The 21,953-nt window shown below is 37.3% G+C and overlaps 1 protein-coding gene across 3 annotated transcripts; it reads right to left on the bottom strand.

The window, feature by feature from the left end:
- Window positions 1-1,019: 1,019 nt before the first annotated feature.
- On the bottom strand, window positions 1,020-21,947 carry LOC111865494. 3 transcript variants are annotated; one of them, XM_023853591.2, is made up of 9 exons: window positions 21,891-21,947; window positions 20,676-20,786; window positions 17,305-17,413; window positions 15,218-15,330; window positions 12,221-12,304; window positions 11,225-11,352; window positions 7,254-7,364; window positions 3,175-5,493; window positions 1,020-1,633 (listed from the first exon to the last, which is right to left on the bottom strand). In XM_023853591.2, the coding sequence occupies exons 1-9, from the start codon at window positions 21,938-21,940 to the stop codon at window positions 1,293-1,295; spliced, it is 3,366 nt and encodes a 1,121-aa protein (XP_023709359.2). In that variant the 5' UTR covers window positions 21,941-21,947; the 3' UTR covers window positions 1,020-1,292. The 3 variants fall into 3 exon arrangements, with proteins under 3 accessions (XP_023709359.2, XP_033607789.1, XP_023709556.1); XM_033751898.1 differs by having other exon boundaries at window positions 4,921-5,493; XM_023853788.2 differs by lacking the exons at window positions 12,221-12,304; window positions 15,218-15,330; window positions 17,305-17,413; window positions 20,676-20,786; window positions 21,891-21,947 and adding an exon at window positions 11,448-11,605.
- Window positions 21,948-21,953: the final 6 nt, after the last annotated feature.

The raw sequence follows: 21,953 nt of genomic DNA, 5'->3' as shown, positions 1-21,953 counted from the left end.
CTAAGCACATCTTTCTGTCAAGTATAACACTCGGAATTACTGGGTTTTTGGACTTTATCCATCATCAGGTGAGGGGGGAGATATCTATTCTGTTGGGTCCACCAGAAAAAGCTAATCTCAATCACTGGTTGGTTAAATATGCCATATGGGCCACAGACTCAGTAATCCTGAGTGTTATATGGCATTGTCAGAACCCTTTAAAATCCATCAAGTGTTTAAACATATCAAAATGTGACATGGGACCTGAATAATCCCCCCAAGATATAAACAAGTCCCAGGATTTTATGTTCTATCCTCATATGTATGGATACCATTTAGTCTATGAAATGATATGGATAAATATTTTTGTTATGAATATGAAACAAATGGAAAGGCAATAAGAGCATACAGATGGCGAATAACTAAAATAATATTTTTAATAAATTAAATTTCTTGTAGATATGAACTTAATATGATCCTAAACATCTCTTCTAGGTAAAATATATTTGAAACATCATTAAATGTAACATAAATAGATGATGGCTGAGGTTGCAGTACGAGACAGAATTAGCAAATATATCACAAATGGATATAAAACATAAAACATACGATATCTGAACCTGGTAAAAACATTTATTTCTCAAAATATCCTCCGCCAACATTGATACACTTGTACCATCGCTTTAGTGCGTTGAAGCCCGCAACACAGTAGTCTCTCAACTGTTGTCTCAGCAACTTCTGCACCTCCATTTCAACCTCTTCTTCATCAGCAAAACATTTGTCACCCAGGTGTGAACTGCTTTAACATGATAAACACTTCCCACTGTAAACATGAAACATTTCTTTATGAATATCCTTTGCATTGAGTCCTTTTCCCCACAAAAAAAGAAAAGCACAACAGAACACTGCTCTTCGTTAGCACACTCCTCAAGCATGGTCACCATTTTGACTACTGAAACCAGCCTCTGAACATGTGCATGTGAGTCTGCTACTTAGACTGTCATGAAGCTGAAATGTGCCTCAAGCATGGGATACACACAGAAAACCTATTACTTCCATTACAGCTATTTTTACTTCCATTTGTGACCTATTTACTGACTCTCCCTCATACATTCACTTTATGCTACAGTAAGCAACAAAACATATTCATTTTAGCATCGTGAGGACTGACACTTCCATCAGCGCTGATGCAGACCTCTTCTCTGCTATGGCTTCTTAAAAGTACATAACATGCGAAGTAACGTATCATGGTTGCGTACTGTTTTATACAAAATGAATATAACCTTTCGTAACTGATATTTATGGTTATAGCATCATATATCAGGCATACAAGGTTCCATGTTCTGAGTTCTGTCACAAATTGAACAGTCTGCAGTTTCCTTCCATCGCTTCTTCCTCAGTTTCTTATATGCATTAGAATGACTGAACATAGCACAGCTGTCATCTGTGGATATAGTACTGGCTGTCAGGCTGCAGCAGGCCTCGTGCAGATCATGTCCCGAGGAGCCTGATTCTTGAACTGGCGAATCAGAATTGTCTGTACTTGACTCAAACCAGTCAGTTGAGTTCCCCTGGTGTTCTGATGACACTGGCTGTTCCAGGTTTCTAACTTCTTCACACTCACTAGTGGCATCCATTGTTTGTGCAGCAAAACCTGTGACAAACAGCTGCCTTAAGTACTATAACAAATGTTTTCAGTTTATTTCTGTATACAAAGAGATTATTATGCACTCCAATTTGGAGAATAAATATTTTCCAAGGTTTTGAATCTGAAACTAAAAGGAAAATGTCAAAGAATATGGCTGAAAACTAGATGGCAAAAATAGGTTCGGAAAGATGTCATGTGGAAGGAAGGAAGGAAGGACACGGAAGAAAATGACTTTTTCTTCATACCAGCAACACCCCTTTCCCCCACGTTTACTATTACCAGCATTTTTCTTTTTCCCTCCACAATCCCTGCACTGGCTGAAAGAAGAAATGATCAGACATGTCTGTATAACTGTGTTAGTATAGAATGAAAAAAATCATGCAATGAAGGATGGATTATATGTAAACTGAATAATCCATGTGAACTGACTGTGTTTGTTCAAGTCACTTTCCCATGAGTTCCTCACTGTTAAGCTTTTGGTTTTAGGATGGTACTGCATATCCGTGAAATATGTATTTTTTTATTGCTAGTGGGGTGGGAGTAAGTCCCTTGTACTGCAGCCACTTCTGGCTTATTGTACCAGTCCCAGATGATAGGTGAAGGTGATTGTGGAGCAACTGGTGGAATGAAGATTGGCAGGGGAAACCGAAGTACTCGGAGAAAACCTGGCCCAGCGCTACTTTGTCCACCACAAATCCCACTTGACCAGACCCGGGCTGCCGCCGTGGGAAGCCAGCAACTAACCGCTTGAGCTATGGTGTGGCCCAATATAGTATATAAGTAGTCCACTTACTTCAGTATAAAAAGCATATATAAAATGAGAGAATACATGGTTGCAAATACATATTGAAGTAAGAAATTAAACAAATGGGTTGGATCCATATAATGGTGTATAGACCCGTTGCTAAGTGGTGACTCTGTAAACAGCAGCAGTCGCTAGGTAATATCCGCAACAATAGAAGAATGATGTTTTTGATGTGGCCCACACTGAGGAGTTATCTTGAAGACAATTAAGTTGACCACTTCAGTTGTGGGATATTCGCCAGATGTGAACACAAGCTGGAGAACCTTCACTGTTAAGATTCACTGCCAGGAAATGTCTAGTGAAAACACTGCAGAGGAATAGCCATTGTTGAGAGCTGTTACGAAGCAATGACTAGTGAAAGCAGGCTGAGAAGACTTAGCATGAAGTGATTTGTAGTGTGGAAATCAGCAATGGTATTACGGTTATTCATAGTTACATCCTCTAAGTGGTCAATAAATCTATTCACCAATCCAATCCCCAACTATAGTCACCCAAAATCATGACATCTTAAAAGAAATAAAAAAATATTACCCTTCTTCTGACGGTAGCAATGATGATGATGGAGGAGACATCAATTCTTGGCATGGACAAAAGAAAGAAGATTTTTCTGAAAATTGTTGATCTGAATTTGCTGTAATATTCTCAGGTACTAGTTCACAAGATCTCTCCTTATATGAAGACAAAGATAAGTTGGAGGATAAAAATGCAGTTTTATAGATGTCAGTTTGCCCTAACATATTACCTGTACAGCGTGATTCACTGGTTGCTCCCTGTCTTTGTGACAATAAGTCATCTAAAATTTTCTCCTTTGCATGAATTGAACTAACACAATCCTTATTTTGTTTACATTTCTTGATGATGGTATTCTTGCCAGATTTCAACAAACTACTGTCTGCTTCTAACAGATGTTTATCATCATTTTCTGTTACTTGCGTAGATAACAAGAACTTTCCATTTTGATTGTTTCTACCAGAAATTAAAGACTTGTTATTACACCTTGTTTCTATAGTCTGTCCAGTCCCAAGACCATTCGGTAATGCTGCCTGTGTCTGATTTTGTCCAGATTTCTTATCTGATTCTGTAGGTAAAGGACCAATAAGCCTTTCTTCTCCAAGTTCTGTACACACAGTATGTCTATTCTGTCTAACTGAGGGAATTTTCTTTCCTGCTGGATGATACAAAACTTTAGTAGAGTGACTGACTGTGGCATCCGGTTGTGCAAGAAGTATATCATGATTAGTATTATCTGTAGTTCTGCTGCTATTTGCAGACACAATTCTGGTTCTAGGTGTTTCTTTACTTCCATGTTCACTATCTCCAGTGCCAGATTCCTGTTGGTTTCCATCTGCTCTTATAGAAATGAAGTCTGGGATGTCCAGAATTTCAAACTGATTATCTTTGAATATACATACACTATCATTCAGTATATTTTTAATGGAATTTGAAACATTTAAATAAGCTCCGTTTTCCCCATATACTTTATACATATCAGGGATTGGAATATCACTGCCATCTTCCCTGTTACCATCTGTACCTACTTTACCATTGCCAATTTCATTCTCTTCTCTCCATGACTGCATAAGATTTAAGTTTAAGTATTTCTCTATGCATTCTTCATCAACTTCCTCTCCCTCATTACCATTTGTCTCAGTTAACTTTCCATTACTGTTTTGACAATCAGGAATACTGTGTTTTAATAATAAAATATTAGGTCCATTTTCCCTAGAACCAATATCTTCACCATTCAATGTATTATCATGAATGCAAGAATGACTTTCACATCCCTCAAAACAGCTACTTTGGGAGAGAGATTTGGTAACAGAATGTTTATCGCCAGACTGTGTTTTGGGGCAAACTGTTACTTTGTGAATAGAATGATCATTTTTCAATAATGATTGCTTATAAGACGAGTCTGCAAGGTTTAGTTCACATGAAGACTTCTCTGATATTTCCTTGTCTTGGGGCTTGCCACATGACAGTTCTTCCATTACACTCCTATCTTTTAAAATATGTGCACATGACGTCCCCTGTCCTTCCTCCCTTTTATCTGATATACGCTCATGATTATTTAGTGTTTCCCCTTCATTTCCACCTTCAACTGACATACCATTTATTTTGCCTTTTTTATTCAATGCAGTTTGTACTCCAAAAGATAGATCATTGCTTCCCATTTCTTCTTCATGAACATGTAAAATTTCTTGGGCTGAATCAGGACAGGTAGGCACATTTAATTCAAATTCTGTTTCTTCCCCAGATATAATGTCCAAATGAGACTCACTGCTTGAAGATCTAAGTAAACACATCAAGGAATCAACACGAGTACGACTGATCTGAAGTTCCTGGTAATTTTTGTTAGCTTCATTATTTATATGCACTACATTGTCATCTAATATAGAGTTCTCCGAGGCACCTCTTAATTTTAATAAATCTCCCTCACTTACTAATGTATGTGATTCCTTATTTGTGATTTCCTCTGCAAATGACCCACCTGAATTTTTCTGGTGTGTACCTATACCTTGGCAGGTACATTTTGTGTTACATACCACCACATCTGACTTCCTTGTACCATAAGGTGCCATATCTTCATTGGGTTGCGACTCTTTTTGTGCATTTGCAACTGCAGCTACTTTGGTGACCCTGTTGCAGCCTTTAGCATCCCTTTTCCTGTTCCCTTTTGTAAGATGATGAATTTGCAAGTTTGGCTTATATATATATTTTGATGACTGTTTCCTTCTCTTATCTTCAGATACTGGTGTGAACTCAACTAGAGATTTCCTCTGTGAAAAAAGCTTACGTTTAGGACTGTGAATGGGATTTTTTGGAGGTTCCCTCTTGTTTGGGGTACCTGAAACCACAGGCACAGTACTCTTTATAGATTTAATGCTTGTATTTGTACTACTATTGGAACAACATGTGCAATCCAATGCCAGACAGTTCGGCTGAGTTTTGCTTATATCTGATTCTGGTTCTGTCATCTGCATGCTATAAATTTCATGGCTCCGCGGTGAAAGCATGCAAGCTGCAACTGATGGTTTCCGCTTCTTCATCTTCCATTTAGACCCTTGAAAAAAAAAAAGCATTGAAACAGTGTTACTTTAAGATATTAGTAAATTGTACCAACCTAGAATTAAATAAATTAATGTGCAGATATGAAATGACCTTACGATGGAGGCAACAAATCCCTCTGAAACAGTAGCAAATATAGACCATATGGCACATCTCAGAAGAGAATAATCTTCACAGTCACCAGAACTCCACTGAAAAACGCCATTTTTCATATAAAAGCTTTGACATTTTCATGGTTATGAAGTCATACTGTGGTCTTCTCGGTTGTGAGACCCTGCTGCAGGCTAATAGGTGAGTACCAACATTTAAGAGGAGCCTTCATTGTCAAGGCTGATTCAACCATGAAGATGGAGACAGTACGTACCTCCAAAACATTGCTGCCCGTCAACCAGCGTGCAACACGCTGCCATAACACAGAAGACCACAACACGAATCTTTCTCATCTACACAGTCTACAGAATGTACACTTAGGTATGTTCCAATTTGTACATCCAGATCATTAAGTACTTCTTCACCGATGCAACTGAAATTATTACTTCTTGGGCCGAAATTTATGTCCTCAATGCAATGAACATTCAACTAAAAACATACTCTCTCCATGTATTTCCTTAATTAGTGAGGTACTGCTAATAAATTGTTCTCTTACATAAATGATGTGCATGAGTCAAATTGTGAATTATTTACAACAAATTTCTACAGTTTACTCTTTTATCTAAATTTAATTCTGAGTTGTATTCTGATATTTTTTACTGATGCATCACATTCCCTGGAGTTAAACTGCCTATAACAAATATCGTTCTTCTGTTAATATTTTCAATTTCTCATAGATTTTAATGGGTCATTCTCTTGTGTATGCAGTAGCAGAGTCGGTCGAGGCACTACTCTACAAACCGGAATGTTGTGGGTTCAATTCCTGATGACATCACTACATTTTTCATTTGGCCTAATCCTTCCAGCTGCACTATGGCCCTGGGGCAACTCAAAGTTTAACAGAAATGAGTACCAGGAAATCTTCCTGGGGGTAAAATGCAGCCAGTACGTAAGACTGACAACCTTACCGCCATCTGTTACCCAACTGTCCATAAAATATGGGAGCATGGACATTTCACAACCCTATGGGCCTCCACAGTCTGTTACAGGGACAGAATTACCATTTTCTAGTGAAACAGATTTTCTTGTTTCTGGCACTTGTATGGATACTACTAGAACATTTCACTTATAAACATATATAATTAAAATAAACACATATGCACAATGCATGCATGTGATAACTAACAAGAACACATCTCTGTAACCAGTGACTGTTGTTTTATATTCAGTGCCAGTTGCACACTTATGAATACTCTGAAATGCTGATGTATGTATATAGTGGGTTTTATTAAATAAATAAACAAACAAATACCAAGCCAATAACAGAAATGTAAAAGGTAAAGATGTCTCTGTGCTTGATTAAGTATCATGCCATGAATATACATGATGGCATGGAGCTATAGCTCATTCTTAACCTCAGCACCAGAGGGATGTGAGTGCTTCACACGCTGGCCACTTTACCCCCAGTACCCAATAGAGAGAAGGCTGGACAGGTTCCAGAGGCAATGTGGACACTGCACTGCCAGGTATCCCACAGCCCAGTCACTATACTGACTGAGGTATCCCACCAAAGAGTTTTAAAATTATTTATAATTAGTGCTCAGCACTCATTTCCAAATCTGGACAAGGGTTCAACAAGTAGTTATTTTCATGTCACATTCTTACCTCTTATTTCAGCTTTCATGATCTGGTTCACAACATCACTGGGCAGATACTGGTCCAGTTTCCTTGTAAGAACTTTACGATATCTCTCCTTCATGGACTGCCAAGAACGACCTATAAAACAAAAATCACAGAGGTACAATATCAGACAGCTCAATTTTATGAGACAATTTAAGTGTACAGGATGTTATAACTATTCTGGAGCAAATGCTTTAAATTTGTCACAAAAACTGTTTCACTTCTTAACAGTTTTTCCAAAGCCTCATCCATCGGTTATAGTTGAGTTTGGATCCAGATGACTTTGATAATACTTATTACATTTGTAATATTCACTAAATATTATGGCATATGAACGGTGACAGGTTACAACAACTGAATGATGAAGACAGACAGTTGAAGTGAAGGACTTCAATCTTAAACAATACTCAAATCAGTGTAATTACACATTTAATGATATGAAGGAGATATAATTTTAATTGTCCTGTTACAAAATTTGCATCAGTAAATGATAGAGTCTAATAAGGTATGCAAAACTGCAAATACACGTGTGCTCCAAACAGTACTCTCCATTTCAACTGAAAGCCAGCACAGCTCAGTCAGTACAGCAATGTGCTATAGGCTGAATGGCTGGGGTTTGATTCCCAACAGGGGCGAAAAATGTTTCTCTACTCCACAGGGCCCACCCAGCCTCCCATCCAGTGGGCATCAGAGGTAAAGCAGCCAGGGCATGAAGCTGACCACTCACCTCCATACAGTGCCAAAGTAACAAATGTTGGAATATACCTACTCTCTCCCACATCTTCAACAGTGTGGTGCTGTGCTTAATTAATTAAGCAAAGGGACAACTTTACCTTTATCTCTGACGATTTTAATTACAGTCAAATTTCTTTTAGCAGGTAAACACTAACTTACAATTTGTGTCAAGTGTTGCGGCCTGTCTCACGTTATTTTTGTATGGATGTCAGAATGCATTACTGGTTCCATGTTATTTTATAGGAAAACCAGGCTGCATTATTGGCCACCAGTCATTTTTCTGTCTAAGTCAGACTACAGTGCTTCCCCAACAGGGGGCTGCACTGTGTTAAGGGCCCTACACATGCTCTGGTAGACCTGTCAGGTGCACCTGCACAGGCGCGCCTGCGCAGGTTGACCTGAAAACCCCAGTGCACCCACACGCTCAGGTACACCTTTCCGATATTACTTCAGTTGTGTGTTTGCTACGGTCGGACATGGCATCTACAGATGACGATCTTCTAGCTGTATTTGGCTTATTATTAGCTACAAATTGTTTCAAACCGAAAAGTAAGCGTCAAACCTGGTGCAAAGAGTGGTTGATGAAAAGAAACGTTTATTCACATGTGAATTTGTTACGTGAATTGAAGTTGGTCCCTAAAGATTGGCACAATTATTTGCGCATGAATGAAGAAACTTATTTACAGCTCCTGTCATTAGTTGCCCCATTAATTAAAATAGAAAGATACTGTTATGAGGATGGCCATTTCACCACACGCTCCGGTTTGCCTGGTTCAGGTACAAAACTGCACAGGTCGTCTAATGATTTTTCGAATGTGCTCCGGCGGACTGTTCAGGTCACAATAACTGCGACGTTTTGTCATCCACACGCTCCGGTCGACCTGCGCAGGCGCGCCTGTGCAGGCGCACCTGACAGGTCTACCGGAGCGTGTGTAGGGCCCTTTACACTGGCCACAAATTATTCTTTCAGGTTCATCAAACTCCAATGCGGATCCCATGCCACTCCCACAGGCAAGCTGGACTATGTTATGTGCCCATCATTCATGTTGGTAGCCCAAACTGCATACCATTCCTACATATGTATTACACATTACATGTTATTCTTAGAGAGGATGAACTCCACCACAAGGTCAACATCAGAAGCTCTCAAAAGACTCAAAATATGTGTAAGGGCTCAATTAACCTAACAACTAAAGTAACCCACAAAATGAATTAAAGTGAATGGCCGGCACATGGTAAATACTTGTAAAATGCTCTAGATTCATTCATTCAATTCCTTTTGCTCCATTTTGGAGCATAGGACTTCCACAAAGCATCTCCAACAGACTCTGTTCCCAGCCAGACTCTTGACCTCTCTCCAGATCTTTCCTGCTTTTTGGGCCTCTTCTTCAGCAGTTCTCCACCAGGTTGTTCTTGGTCTACCTCTCCTTCGCTGCCCCTGGGGATTCCAGTCCAGGGCTTGCCTCTATTTACGTACAGTATGTCCTATACACTTCCACTTCCTTACTTTTATTTGTGTGGCTACTGGTTCTTCCTTTGCTAGTTTCCATAGGTTTTCATTTGTAACAACCATTGGCCAAAAATACAAAGGATTCTTCTTAAACATTTATTGACAAATACCTGCAGGGTGTTTGAAATTTTCTTGGTTACTTTCCATGGTTCACACCCATACAGTAGTACAGATTTTACATTACTTGAAAATGAAGTGCTCTATACAAAGTTACATAAAGAAAGGAGACATTATGCACAGCAATACTCACATAAGTGCCAAATATAAAGTTCTTCAGAATGAGTCAAGGCTATAAAGATACATGTAAAGGTCAACTTAGGGCTTTAAAAAAAGTGACTCTTAAAATGACAGTAAGTAAATAAAGCATGTACATCCATATACTTGTGTATTACAAGTACTATCTAGTAGTGATATGTTAAGCGAACAACTTGATATTGACCCTGATGATGAGATTAATTTTGTAACAGAAGGAGAAACTGTAAGCGAAGAATCAAGTAATGAAATGTTGGAAAATGAGAGTGAGAGTGACACAAGTGTCGCTGCACACTGATGGGTGGGAATATGTGACCCAAGGAATACACATTTACTAAAAATGCAGAGCCATGGAATACTTTATTTTTCAATGATGAGCTTTTGAATAACACTGTTATAGAGATAAACAGGTATGTGAGACACAAAACTGACTAACTTCAGCTAAGCCCGTGGTCCATTTAGAGTAGGTGGGCTCATGTGTCTTCCTCAAGCAAAGTCATTCTGAGGTCTAATTATAAATATGGGCATAATCCCATTACCTGACATAAAAGACTACTGGTCTAGTGAGAGGAAAACAAAGATAAAATTTTTTGGTGTTGTAATGTCTTGAGATAGCTTTTTACAGATATTTTGGATGATGCATGTTGGGAAATGATACCACCGAAGAATGTATGAATGTATAAGGGGTGGGCCTTTTTGGCCCTTGCACCTTGACCACAGTGATCTATTGTGCCTTACCACCGAAGAAAGTAATCAGGCCATCAAAAGAACAAAGAAAGTACATGGGGTGATACAACACATAGAAAAAAATTTTGTGCTAGGTAAAAGCACTGTAACAGACGAATCAACAGTTGGGTTCAAGCGCAAAATAATTTTCAAAATTTATAATCCTAAAGATTCAATCAAGTGGAGCATAAAATTATTTGTATTAGCTGAAAGTGACACTGGTTAACTTCACAGTATAATTCCAAATTACAGGAAACTTATAGGCAACAAGTGTAACTTGCCATAATCTGAAAAACCATTCATTTCAATAGTTCTTTCCTTGATGGACAAACCAGGACTCAGTGTGTCTAGTATTGAAGACTACCACTTTTCAATGGCAGATACTATAGCGGCAATGAGTTGGCCCAAGAACTGGACAATCGAAAATGTAAGTACATTTACACTTTATGCCCTTGTTGCACCATTTTTTTTTTTGGCAAAATGCTTCATTTAGTGACTCAGCAGGCATTTAAAAACCCTTGACGTCCTGGTTGTGGAAATGTTCCAAATGTGATGACTGGAAAGGATTAAGGCACATGTATTTATTCATTAATTATGATTTTTTGAATACTGGTTTTCCTTTTTCTAAAAAATGAGCAGGAAGAGTCCAGGGTATCCAGCAGCTAGTCTTTACTGTATTAACATTATTTTATGAACATGATACTGGATTTTTCCACCTCTAATACTCTCTTACCAGGTAGCACCTGCTTTCGTTCCATCAACTTCCATAGACGCACTCCTCCTGTTTCACTATACCTCTCTCGCTGCACAACAAAGTTAAGCAAAGCTTTATCTTCGGCTTCTGTGTAATAATTTGCATTTCTGTTGGAAAAATAAAGGCATTACATACGTTTACAATGGATACTTACTTTTCCATACAAATGTGGGTACATTTTTAAAATACTTAAAACCTGTACCTGAGAAAACATGGCTCATTCTCATTGCCCTGAGGCTCAATATATAAGTTGTTTTGCTTGTGATTATCTTTAGTGGAACTGTCAGTTCTCCTGTAAGAAAAAATGCATAATTAGAACATATTTCAAATGATAAAACATCCATCCAGTGTGACGTCCGATGATGGTCTATAGGGACCTAAACATGTTAGGGTGCTAGGAAGTGAAGTAGTAAAAGCTTCAACAGTCACACTGAATGGAATTGTTTTATCATTTGTAATACTGTTAGTGTGATGGACCAGAATGAAACAAATAAAAAAAAAGAACATATTTATTCCACAGATCCTTTATCACACTAAGTCAAGTATGCACAGCATGTCATATGTGCTTAATACAATTATAAGTATATAGTTTGTTTTACAATTATTTGCCTTTTTATGAGGATATTATACACAGCAAAGTACTCTGCTGTACTAAACTAATCAGAATTTATAGAAAAAACTGTGATCATGTTTCCTGCAATTTTGTTGCTTGGCAACCATTTAGTGCAGTGGGCAATCACTATGCGGAATCACAGCAGTAAATATAGAATGTTAGTCAATGAGAATATGATTGTCACATAAATAAGCAATTTAATTATTTCAGTATAATAAGAATTCGAGTGAAGAATGACCAGTTTTGCTAGTCAAGGCATAATATAAAGAAAGCATCTTTAAAACACGATGTAAAACATGAATGCAGTGTTTGGCATGATTCTCACTCAGCCCACAGCTTGCCAAGACTAAATGCAAACTGACCTGTTGAGCTGATCGCTAGGTTCTTCTAATGCACTACTCTTCAAGCTTTGTCTTTCCCAATGTCTCAAGGAATTACTGCTTTTCCTGTAAAATGCACACATGACTTCTCATGAATATATTACTTTTATAAGCAAAATAATGACACCTTGTACACTGTCTCCAGTTTCGAACACATTTGGACAATAAATTTCAACTAATTTTATTTCTGAATTTCTGTACCATAGACACTTTATCAAATCCTCTTTAAATCACTAAAAGATCAAAAGCATCACAGAAACTTCGATAAATATAAATTATTTACATTATTCGTAACTGCTAGCAAAAGACTCTCATACAAAAGACGACTGAAAGTTTCCTTTGTGGATACTCTATTAGCATGGGAAACTTCTGCTTAATTCAAGATTTTCAAAGAATGTGTTCCTTCTATAAAACATGGAGTTAGCATATAAGAATTAACTAGTTTTAGTTAACCTCTCTGTTCTCTCCAAAGTCTTGAGATCTACTTGAAGGACTGGAAAAAATTTAGTACACTTATTAACTGCTCAAACGCATTATCATTTAATACAATTTTGGCTTTTATTTGGTTTCAGTTTGCTGGTATATATGTCTACTGAATGGGAGTTTTATTTCCTCTCTTGAGACTTCTTTCTGGTAGTCAGTGTACATTTCAACAAAGCCTTGTATTATTAATTTTTATTATTATTATTTATTATTTAATATTATAATAATATATTAACATTACTACTGTTTCTACAGAAAATGTTTTCATATACACTCACACAAAACAGTTTCAATGAGTTATTATTATTGTTGTTGTTGTTGTTGTTGTTGTTGTTATTGTTGGGCTGAGACTGAGTCTACTCTGTACTGCGGCCACTACTGGCCTATTGTACCAGCCCCATATGACAGATGATGGTAACTGTGGAGCAATTGGTGGAATGAAGATTGGCAGGGGAAACCAAAGTACTTGCAGAAAACCTGCCCCAGCGCCACTTTGTCCACCACAATTGCCACAAGACCAGACCCGGGCTTCAGATACACAGTAAATTTACTGTGGATATTTTCAAACAAATTTATTTTTGGATTCAATGAAGAAATTTGGAATAGCAGAAACAGCATACATAGCCTATAATTTTAATGGTTACACAGTAAGGGATTTAATAATAATGATTACAAATAAAATAAAATAAGTTTGACTGCTTACACTTATAAATTAATTACACTCAACAACTTCCATTCATAGGAGAGCATTCTCTATGGAGTTCAATAGCTGTTGATGAACAGGTAATGCATAATCATGTGTGCAAAAGTACATACATTAAGGTAAGGAAAGACACACAAGGTAGTTTTAAAATATGTGGCATGAGGCCTGAGAGCTAGTATTACGTACTGGAGAAACAGCCATTGCGAGGCAACAGCTTCATAAATATGAAGCAGTATCAGAGCCATTTCCAAGCAATGTACACAATGGAGGACCTGCCGGAGGCAGTATTTTCTATGTGGTCTATGCCAATGCTACATAAGGAGTCAATTTTGTGTTAAGCAGCAGCTGAAGCCAGCAGTCAGAATATGAGGTTGGCATGAGATGGTCACCACCCTGCAAGGACATGATCCCAGAAGCAGAGGAACATCTGCCGTTGGAAGCCACTGCCAAGCAACGTGATCGAGGACACTAGTCTGTGTGTAATAGTGATTTGTGAAGAGTAGTCTAGAGCTGTATGAGTGTTCAATAAATCTGGTTATGAATCCAAAACTTGTCTATAGTTACTTGAATGTGTGACAATATGGTATTTGTAAAGAAGTACAACTTGGCTTCTAAGAAGATAGAGTAAAAAATTACTCTACTCACTTCATGCTTGAGATCTGTGAAACGATGGGATTTTTAAGAACTAACTAAATAAATGACGAAGGTACTAGATTCCAGATACATGTAAAGTAAAAAAGTAAAGGTATCCTTGTAACAGGCCATGGAGGCCCATAGGGTTGTGAGATGTTGAGGTTCCCACATTTTCTAGACAATTGGCTCATAGATGGCGGCAACGTTGTCAGCCCTACACGCTGGCCGCCCTTTACCCCCAAGAATATTCCAGATACATGTACAGAGTTTAGATTCTGCATATTTCTTAAAACCTTTAACTTCCAATGTACTCGTAAATAAATAACATACAAGGAAAACACTGACTGATCACTGAGGATAGAAGAATTTTTGTATTTCTTTAGTTTTCCCTTCATGGTATAATAAAGAATTTTGCTGATCAAAATCGATTTCTTTCATAAATTTTAATTCCTTGTAATATTAGACACAGTATACCAACACTAAAATAGATTAAATTTTATTAACTGTTATGGAAGTAATTCTGTTATCACTGGTCACACACACACACACACATATATATGTTACATTTATTTCACGCGATAGCGTAGTTGGTTGACGCACTATGCTACAAGCCAGAAGGTTGCAGGTTCAAGTCCCGGTGAGGTCATTGGATTTTTTCAATTGACCTAATCCTTCCGGTCGCACTGTGGCCCTGGGATCGACTCAGCCTCTAACAGAAATGAGTACCAGGAATAATTAAATAATTTTCCTGGGGACTAAAGCATGATCGGTGTGTAAGGCTGACAACCTTACCGCCATCTTTAAGCTGACTGTCTAGATAATGTGGGACCCTCAACATCTCACAACCCTATAGGCCTTCACGACGTGTTACAGGGATAGCTTTACTTTTACTTTTACCAATATCTTAAACAATTTACATGTAAAGAAATTCAAACTTTCTTAAATTCTGAAACGTAGGAAGGACAGCATTTGAATCATATAAAATGGCAAGGAATTTCAAATTATCCAAGTAGTGTATATAAAAATAATGAAAATATACCTTATGTTCTGTAGTTTCATAAGAATAAATCAGTACAAACAAGTTACTAGAACCACAATGAATTAAGAACACACCACCATATACAAATGAATGCAAAATAACTAAACATGGCAATCCTTACAGATTTTTGAACCTGCTGATCTGAGATTCAGAAAGGTTGAATGATTCGATGTCTGGCAGGATCTTCTTGAAGAACTGCTCCTTCATGGATTGCCACGTCCTTTTGTTGCACACCTGGAGATTTCATATACGTTTCATGAAATATCAAGGCTGTGTATGAGATTCAGTCCTCAAAATAAAGTAGTTAATTGTTACAACTAACATTTTTTTAAAAGCTTGTTATGTATATGATTGGTTTCTGGAATGGTCAGGAATCTAAGACAGGTACTTCTACTAGAGAGAGGAGTGTTACTGGTGCAGGTGCATGTCTGCAAATACAGAATAACATGAAAGCTGCACCAGATACCTCATAATCCACTTGAAATACTGTGAATTTTACTGGTTTCACTCATACCCTGGCATAATAAGATCCACAGATTCATCCCTACAACCAAAGTCCATCACTGGAACGTAATATAATCCACACAAACATACTAAACCATGTTCAGTGTTCCAAACAGTGCTTCACCTTAATTTGGAGGGACAGTTTGAGATAAAGATATAAGAAAAAGATATCTTTAAATAAAGTTTAGAAGTATGTTGAGATCTACAGTATGTTCTTCTTTACGGTAATTTCAAAAGTGGCTGAACAGGTCTTATCAAAACTACATGTAAAACTTCTGCATTATGCACCTCTACAGCAAAGACCTACATATAATAGAGAATGACAAACTACAGAGCATTTAACCTGCATTTACCTGACTACAAAGTGCACTGCAAATGAAGAAACATGCATAAAAATATATGTGACTCAGTTATTTCTGGGCAAAAAAGATATTTGAATTTGCAGCAGTATCTTGAAACTCGTGTATGTATAGAATATAATAGTGAGATGATATTTGTATTTCAGAAGCTAATATATTACATGTTTCTTACCTTTACTGCCATGCTCACACATGGTTAGGTAGTTCTATATTTCTGGAGCAGTCTGCTGGATGTGAATCAATATTATCAGATGTCCCTGATACCATTCAGCTAAAGCAATTCATGCGTGAAGCAGATATCATATTAATACCCTATAGATACATGAGTTCTGACATATGCCACAGTTTCCAGATACTGCTTGCTTTCTGGGTGTTAAGTGATTTGAGGAACAGCATATAGTACTAGTGTCAACACTGAATACTTGTGTATAGACATAATTTATTTTAAGCTGATTTTTTCATAGCAATGGAACCTGTTAAACTAAAATATAATAAATCATGTGATGTAAGTACACAGGATCATGTGATATCAAGAGACCTTTAATGCACAGATTCCCATATTCACATAAACTGTGTATTATCCTCATTATCCTGTATTATCCTGTGTATCCTCATTCCATCAAATTCTCCATAAGCATTATCACCAGTACAGGTACAATAGGACATATGGAAGCTGACGTGCCGAGGGGACCTAATATGGATTCCACCTCACACTATATGAAATCTTAACTATTGTAAACAATTTTAAGTATTGTAACTTTATTCTTTTATTGTAATCAGCCAATGTACAGTAACTGACTTGTCCTATATCATGTAACAATGATCTATAGAGACGAAATAAATACATAAATTACACCAATTGTAAATTACTGGTTATCAGATATGTTGAAGAGAATAACTGTACAGCATCCAGGAAATGTGGTATACCTGGGGTCAATGTGCAATGATGGAGGAAAGTCAAAGAACAATAACTAGCTGCAAGATTTATCAGAAATGCACTGTGTAGATCTAAACAGGCCATTATAAAGAGACAGCTGTAAGTAAGAATTTTATTTGCACAAGTAATAAAATCATTTGTCCTTATAATTTATCACAATCAAACTGAGAGCACTGTTAAATAAACCATACATAAATATAATATATTTACCTTGAAGTGTGGACATCTTATGGTTAGATAAATATGGCATATGGAAGGATTTACAGCAGCTGAAAGTGAAGAGGAGGAGGCAAAAAGGCAATTAATAGGCAAATAGACATCTCTCATAAAGGAGACCAAGATTCTTAGAGGACCATAGAACCAAGATACAAGTAACTTTAAGTTTAATTTTTATTAAATGTACTTTACCATTTTTTCTTCCATCATCTTCCAGAAAGCAGTACCCCTTAACAGACCATAAGCTCCATGTCTCACCACACACTCCACGATATCCTTTTGCTCTCCCCATGAGTACTTTCTGAAGTAGATGTCAGTTTTAAAATTTAATTCAACTTCATATGAAATTATTATCAAGGGATATATCAAAATTCTTTCTCTTCTTACAAGTCATTACCCTAGTGATTGCCAACCTTTCTTGACTATGGAAACTTTTCAGATTAAAAAATATTAAACAGATACATCACCCTTCTCCCATTAATAAAAGTCAAATGTAAGTACTGTATAAGAGGTAAAGGTATCCCTGTAACAGGGCATGGAAGCCCATAGGGTTGTGAAATGTTGAGGTTCCCACATTTTCTAGACAATCGGCTCACTGATGGCAGTGAGGCTGTCAGCCTTATGCGCCGGCCTCCCTTTACCCCCAGGAATATTCCTAGTACTCATTTCTATTAGAGGCTGAGTCGACCCCAGTGCCACAGTGTGGCTGGAAGGATTAGGTGAATTGAAAAATCCAATTACATTGGGAATTCAACCAGCAACCTTCTGGCTTGTAGCATAGTGCCTCAACCAACTACATTACCACATGCCTCCTATATAGCATACAAAAATAAGAAACCAAGTCTGTAGCCCATGGTCCTTTTTGAGAAGCGTTGAAGATATTCCACACCTCTTATGTAACCAAAAAGTTAAATTACTTTGTTCATGAAAATCCATTACTGAATCATATCCTGAGCCAGATAAATCTGGTGCATGCCCTCACACAATATCTATTCATGGTCCATTTTAATATTATCTTCCCATCTATGCCCTGCATAGGTCTCTCAAGTAGTCTCTTCTCATCAAGGTTTCAGACTAAAATTTTGACCACACTTCCCACGTCTCCATGCCCCCCTTCATACATATCCTGTCCATGTTACTCTCCTTAGTCTGATTAATAATATTTGGTAAAGAGTAAAAATAATGAAATTCTTAAGATCTAAAAGTTTGTGATGACAGTATATTAATGCAATTATTGTTTCTGGACATTATCCACTGTCCCTATCTCTATCTCTAGGGACAGGGACTCACTATATTGAATGGGCCCTACCGAGCAGGATCCACCTGAAGACAGAGACAGAATCCAGTCTCTGAAATGTGTGTTTTAAATAAAAAAAGGTTGACGGATAATGTCCAGAAACACAATAATTGTAATGATGTTCTTCACCTGAAACATTTCTACAATTAACCTTGTATATATAGATGATGATAGATCTTAACAAGTTTTAATATATAAATTTTATTATTGAACAACGATGAACACACATTTTATATCATTTTATAAATGGACACTTGATGGCAAGCAGTGGAATGGTTTAATGTGATTGATACACCTGAGGATGGCAGAATGATGCCGAAACATGTAGTGTGAAGTGACAAGTGAAATTGTATGCACTAAAAGACAGTAAATATATACACATTATGGATACAAATCAGTGCAACAGGACACTAAAATACATCATTGTATATATAAAAAGCTGATCAAGTGAGATCTTGCAGCTCTGTATTTATGTATCTAGGACAGGCAACATTATATGACTTAGTAAACAACAAAAATGGACATGGTGTCATTAAACAGGAATAATGGCTAAGGATCCCTCTGAACTACCAGAATGAGACTGTGGAATGCGAGCTTAAGAACAAACGAAACATAAAAAGATAAAATAGCATGATGGAATACAAAACACCTTGGCTGCACCAAGAAGACAGCATAAACAAGCTTGGGAGTGTGGCACACCAACAGCACATACAAAGTCAATATATTGCAAAAAACATTTTGAGTAATTTGGAGAGGGATATATACATGGTAGAGTCATTAAGTTCGTGGAATGTGGTTTTATCACATCATATTACAAGGTGTTCACATACACTTACGCAGATCCACATCAGCCCTCAAAATAGTTGCCGTTGGCCGCTATGCAAGTCTGCCAACGTTGATATAGCTGTCAAAAACATTGCTTAAACATATTGGCAGTAAATTCCTGTACAATGCTTTGCGGCCATTCCACAAACTTATTGACTGTGGTAGTATACAAATATTAGAATCAAGACAGCAGCATTTCTACCAACTCTAAACAGTAAACACAATGACAACCAAAGTCCAAACATGACATAGATGGCATAACGGTATTTGTGCTTTAAGCATAGTTTTATTTAACTGACTTAGGGAACAAACCCTCACATGTAAAATAAGGCATTTAAAATATATTTTTTAAATATGTTATCAAACATTAATAACAGAAACATAACTATAAATCTGTGCATAAGAGAGGATTATGGAATGTTTTATTTTCTTTCTATTTTATTTTATAAACACACCAAATACTTGAAATATACGGATCCATATAACAATCACAATTCAGTAATTTAAGATTTGTAAATTGGATCACCTGATTATGGCTCCATGAGAGCTGAAACATGTTGCGACATTAGTTAGTTAGTTATTGGAGAGGGTGGGTTTCCCCATGCACTTAAACCAGTATTGGTCCATTGTGCTTCCCTCTATGATATTCTACCAGTCTCTATACCCTACCAATAATGGTGCGTTCCATCAGTCCTGCCGAGCAAGCGAGTTCGGCCACTTGCTTAGCGGTGTCTATAATGCTTCTCCCATCTATCAGAGGCCTTAGAGACTATTGTTGGGCGGGAAACGTCCTGAAATTTGGCTCAGTTATCTCCTTTGGAGATATGAGGTTCTTTTACGTGCCGTAAAGTTACAACACGGGACACATGGCTTAAAGTCCCTCCCAGAGGACTTGTTCCCTGAAAATTTCCGCCCTTAAAAATTCGACGACCTCCACCGGGTATTTGAACCCGCGTACCACGAGTCATGAGGTGGGAACGTTACCTCTAGACTACGGAGGCCGCTTTGCGACATTATACTCTAATCCAATAAAAACTCAGTTGACATAATGGAGTGAAAGCAAGTTACTTTTATTGATCGTTGTGTTTGACAGGTGTACCACAAAATATATATACAGTTATACCCACAAGCTACACATTGGATAGGCCTCCTCTACAGCGGCAGTTGCTAAATGAAAACTTTATCTACGGGCTCTGCAATTCTAGCATTATAATGCAATAATTTGACATAAGCGAAGGGAGGACCACACTTATAGTAAGCACTCTAGTATCAGAGGACAATCAAGGAATATTTTGGAAAAGAAACAATCCTTGGATTTACTATAATTCTATTAGATAGTTGTTCTTTGTATTGGTCATCATGATTACATATGTGTCTACATGCTACAATATTAATGACTTCTGTTTTAGCTTTTAGAACAACTTATAATTTATTTTATTACCTTTGCCTCCTCAAGCTAAAACTTGATTCCAGTTTGATATCATCAGTGCCACTGCTCTTGTCATTATGATCAGCCAGAAATGATGTCTGCTCTGCCAGAACTGCTCCATTTCTGAAATTATAAAACAGCAAATAGTTAATAACTGTGGACCTCTGATAACTAATCACTGAAGATTACATTTGAACCTATGAGAGAAGAAGTAACATTAAGTACAGTTGTCCCTGTGCTTAACTAATTAAGCACTACACCATGAAGGTGTGCGGGGGAGTGGATATATAGATCTATGGTTTTCTTGACCTTGGCACTAGGTGAAGGTGAATGGTCAGCTTCAAGCCCAGGCCCCTGGTACCCATTGGATAGGAGGCTTGATGGAACCTCAGAGCCGGTCTGGGCAACATGAAGAAGAGAAAGTTCTTGATCCTACTCCCTACTCCTTGGTCATCCAGCCCGTAGAAGTAACAGAAGGTGGAAAAAACTGAAGCTCAAATATGGAGTGAGTCTATGGACAGGGTTCAGTGGTAGGCTTTTGTGACTGCTGTAATGAATGTTAGGGTTCCAAGAAAAGTGAGAATTCTCTTGACCAGCTGAGCAACTATAAACTCTTCAAAAAACACCCTGACCATGGTATCAGTTTCTTAGAAGCGTTAATCTCCTTATCTTCTTCAGGTAACAGTATGAATTGTTATACAGTGTAATATATTCTTGCATACTTGCTTGCTGAGTCATGTAGTGTTCAGAGAAAGTCTGAAGCAATCCAGGGGAAACATATATAAATGAAAATAATGGTACCACAAGTCAGTGTTTCCTTACAAAATATGAAAGCAGGCTGAAAATATGGCATTTTATTGTTTGTTTCAGAAATGGGAAGAATTACAAAATATTCACATCAATGTTTCATTCATTCTGGTTTGTTAACTAGTTTATGTTTTCTGATAATCATAACAGAGATGATGGTAATTAGTGATTAGCATTCCTGCTTTGTATTTAGGAGTGCTTGGATTTAATTTTTTGATTAAAGGCAGTTTATCCTTACTGAGATTTTCTTGGTGCCTTTAGCCCCTCTGTGCAAATTTTGGGATAGTACCTTATCTTAAAACAGCCTAAGATTAATTCCTCCTGTTATCACTTAGATCATTTTCATATTTGATGCTGATTAACCCATGCAGTTCACAAAAATGTGTTAAATAAACTAAATGAGATGACTGAACAGCTTACCGATATTTTTCAGCTTGAGACCAAGTAAGAATACCTTCAAGCACATCCATTGGATTAAAATCG

Source organism: Cryptotermes secundus, unplaced genomic scaffold (assembly GCF_002891405.2).
Source record: "Cryptotermes secundus unplaced genomic scaffold, Csec_1.0 scaffold944, whole genome shotgun sequence".
In the NCBI taxonomy this organism is placed as follows: domain Eukaryota; kingdom Metazoa; phylum Arthropoda; class Insecta; order Blattodea; family Kalotermitidae; genus Cryptotermes; species Cryptotermes secundus.
The sequence above is the reverse complement of the archived record's forward strand: the minus strand, read 5'-3'. Positions and strand labels throughout refer to the sequence as shown.

Bases quoted from the DNA above. Each gene is read 5' to 3' on its own strand.
- LOC111865494 (XM_023853591.2), bottom strand. From the start codon at position 21,940: ATGGATGTGCTTGAAGGTATTCTTACTTGGTCTCAAGCTGAAAAATAT. The intron at 12,305-15,217 runs GTAAGGATTGCC...TGCATTTTACAG, and splicing joins ATCAGCAGGTTCAAAAATCT to GAAAAGCAGTAATTCCTTGA. The intron at 11,353-12,220 runs GTCAGTTTGCAT...TTTTTCCAACAG, and splicing joins CCTAGCGATCAGCTCAACAG to AAATGCAAATTATTACACAG.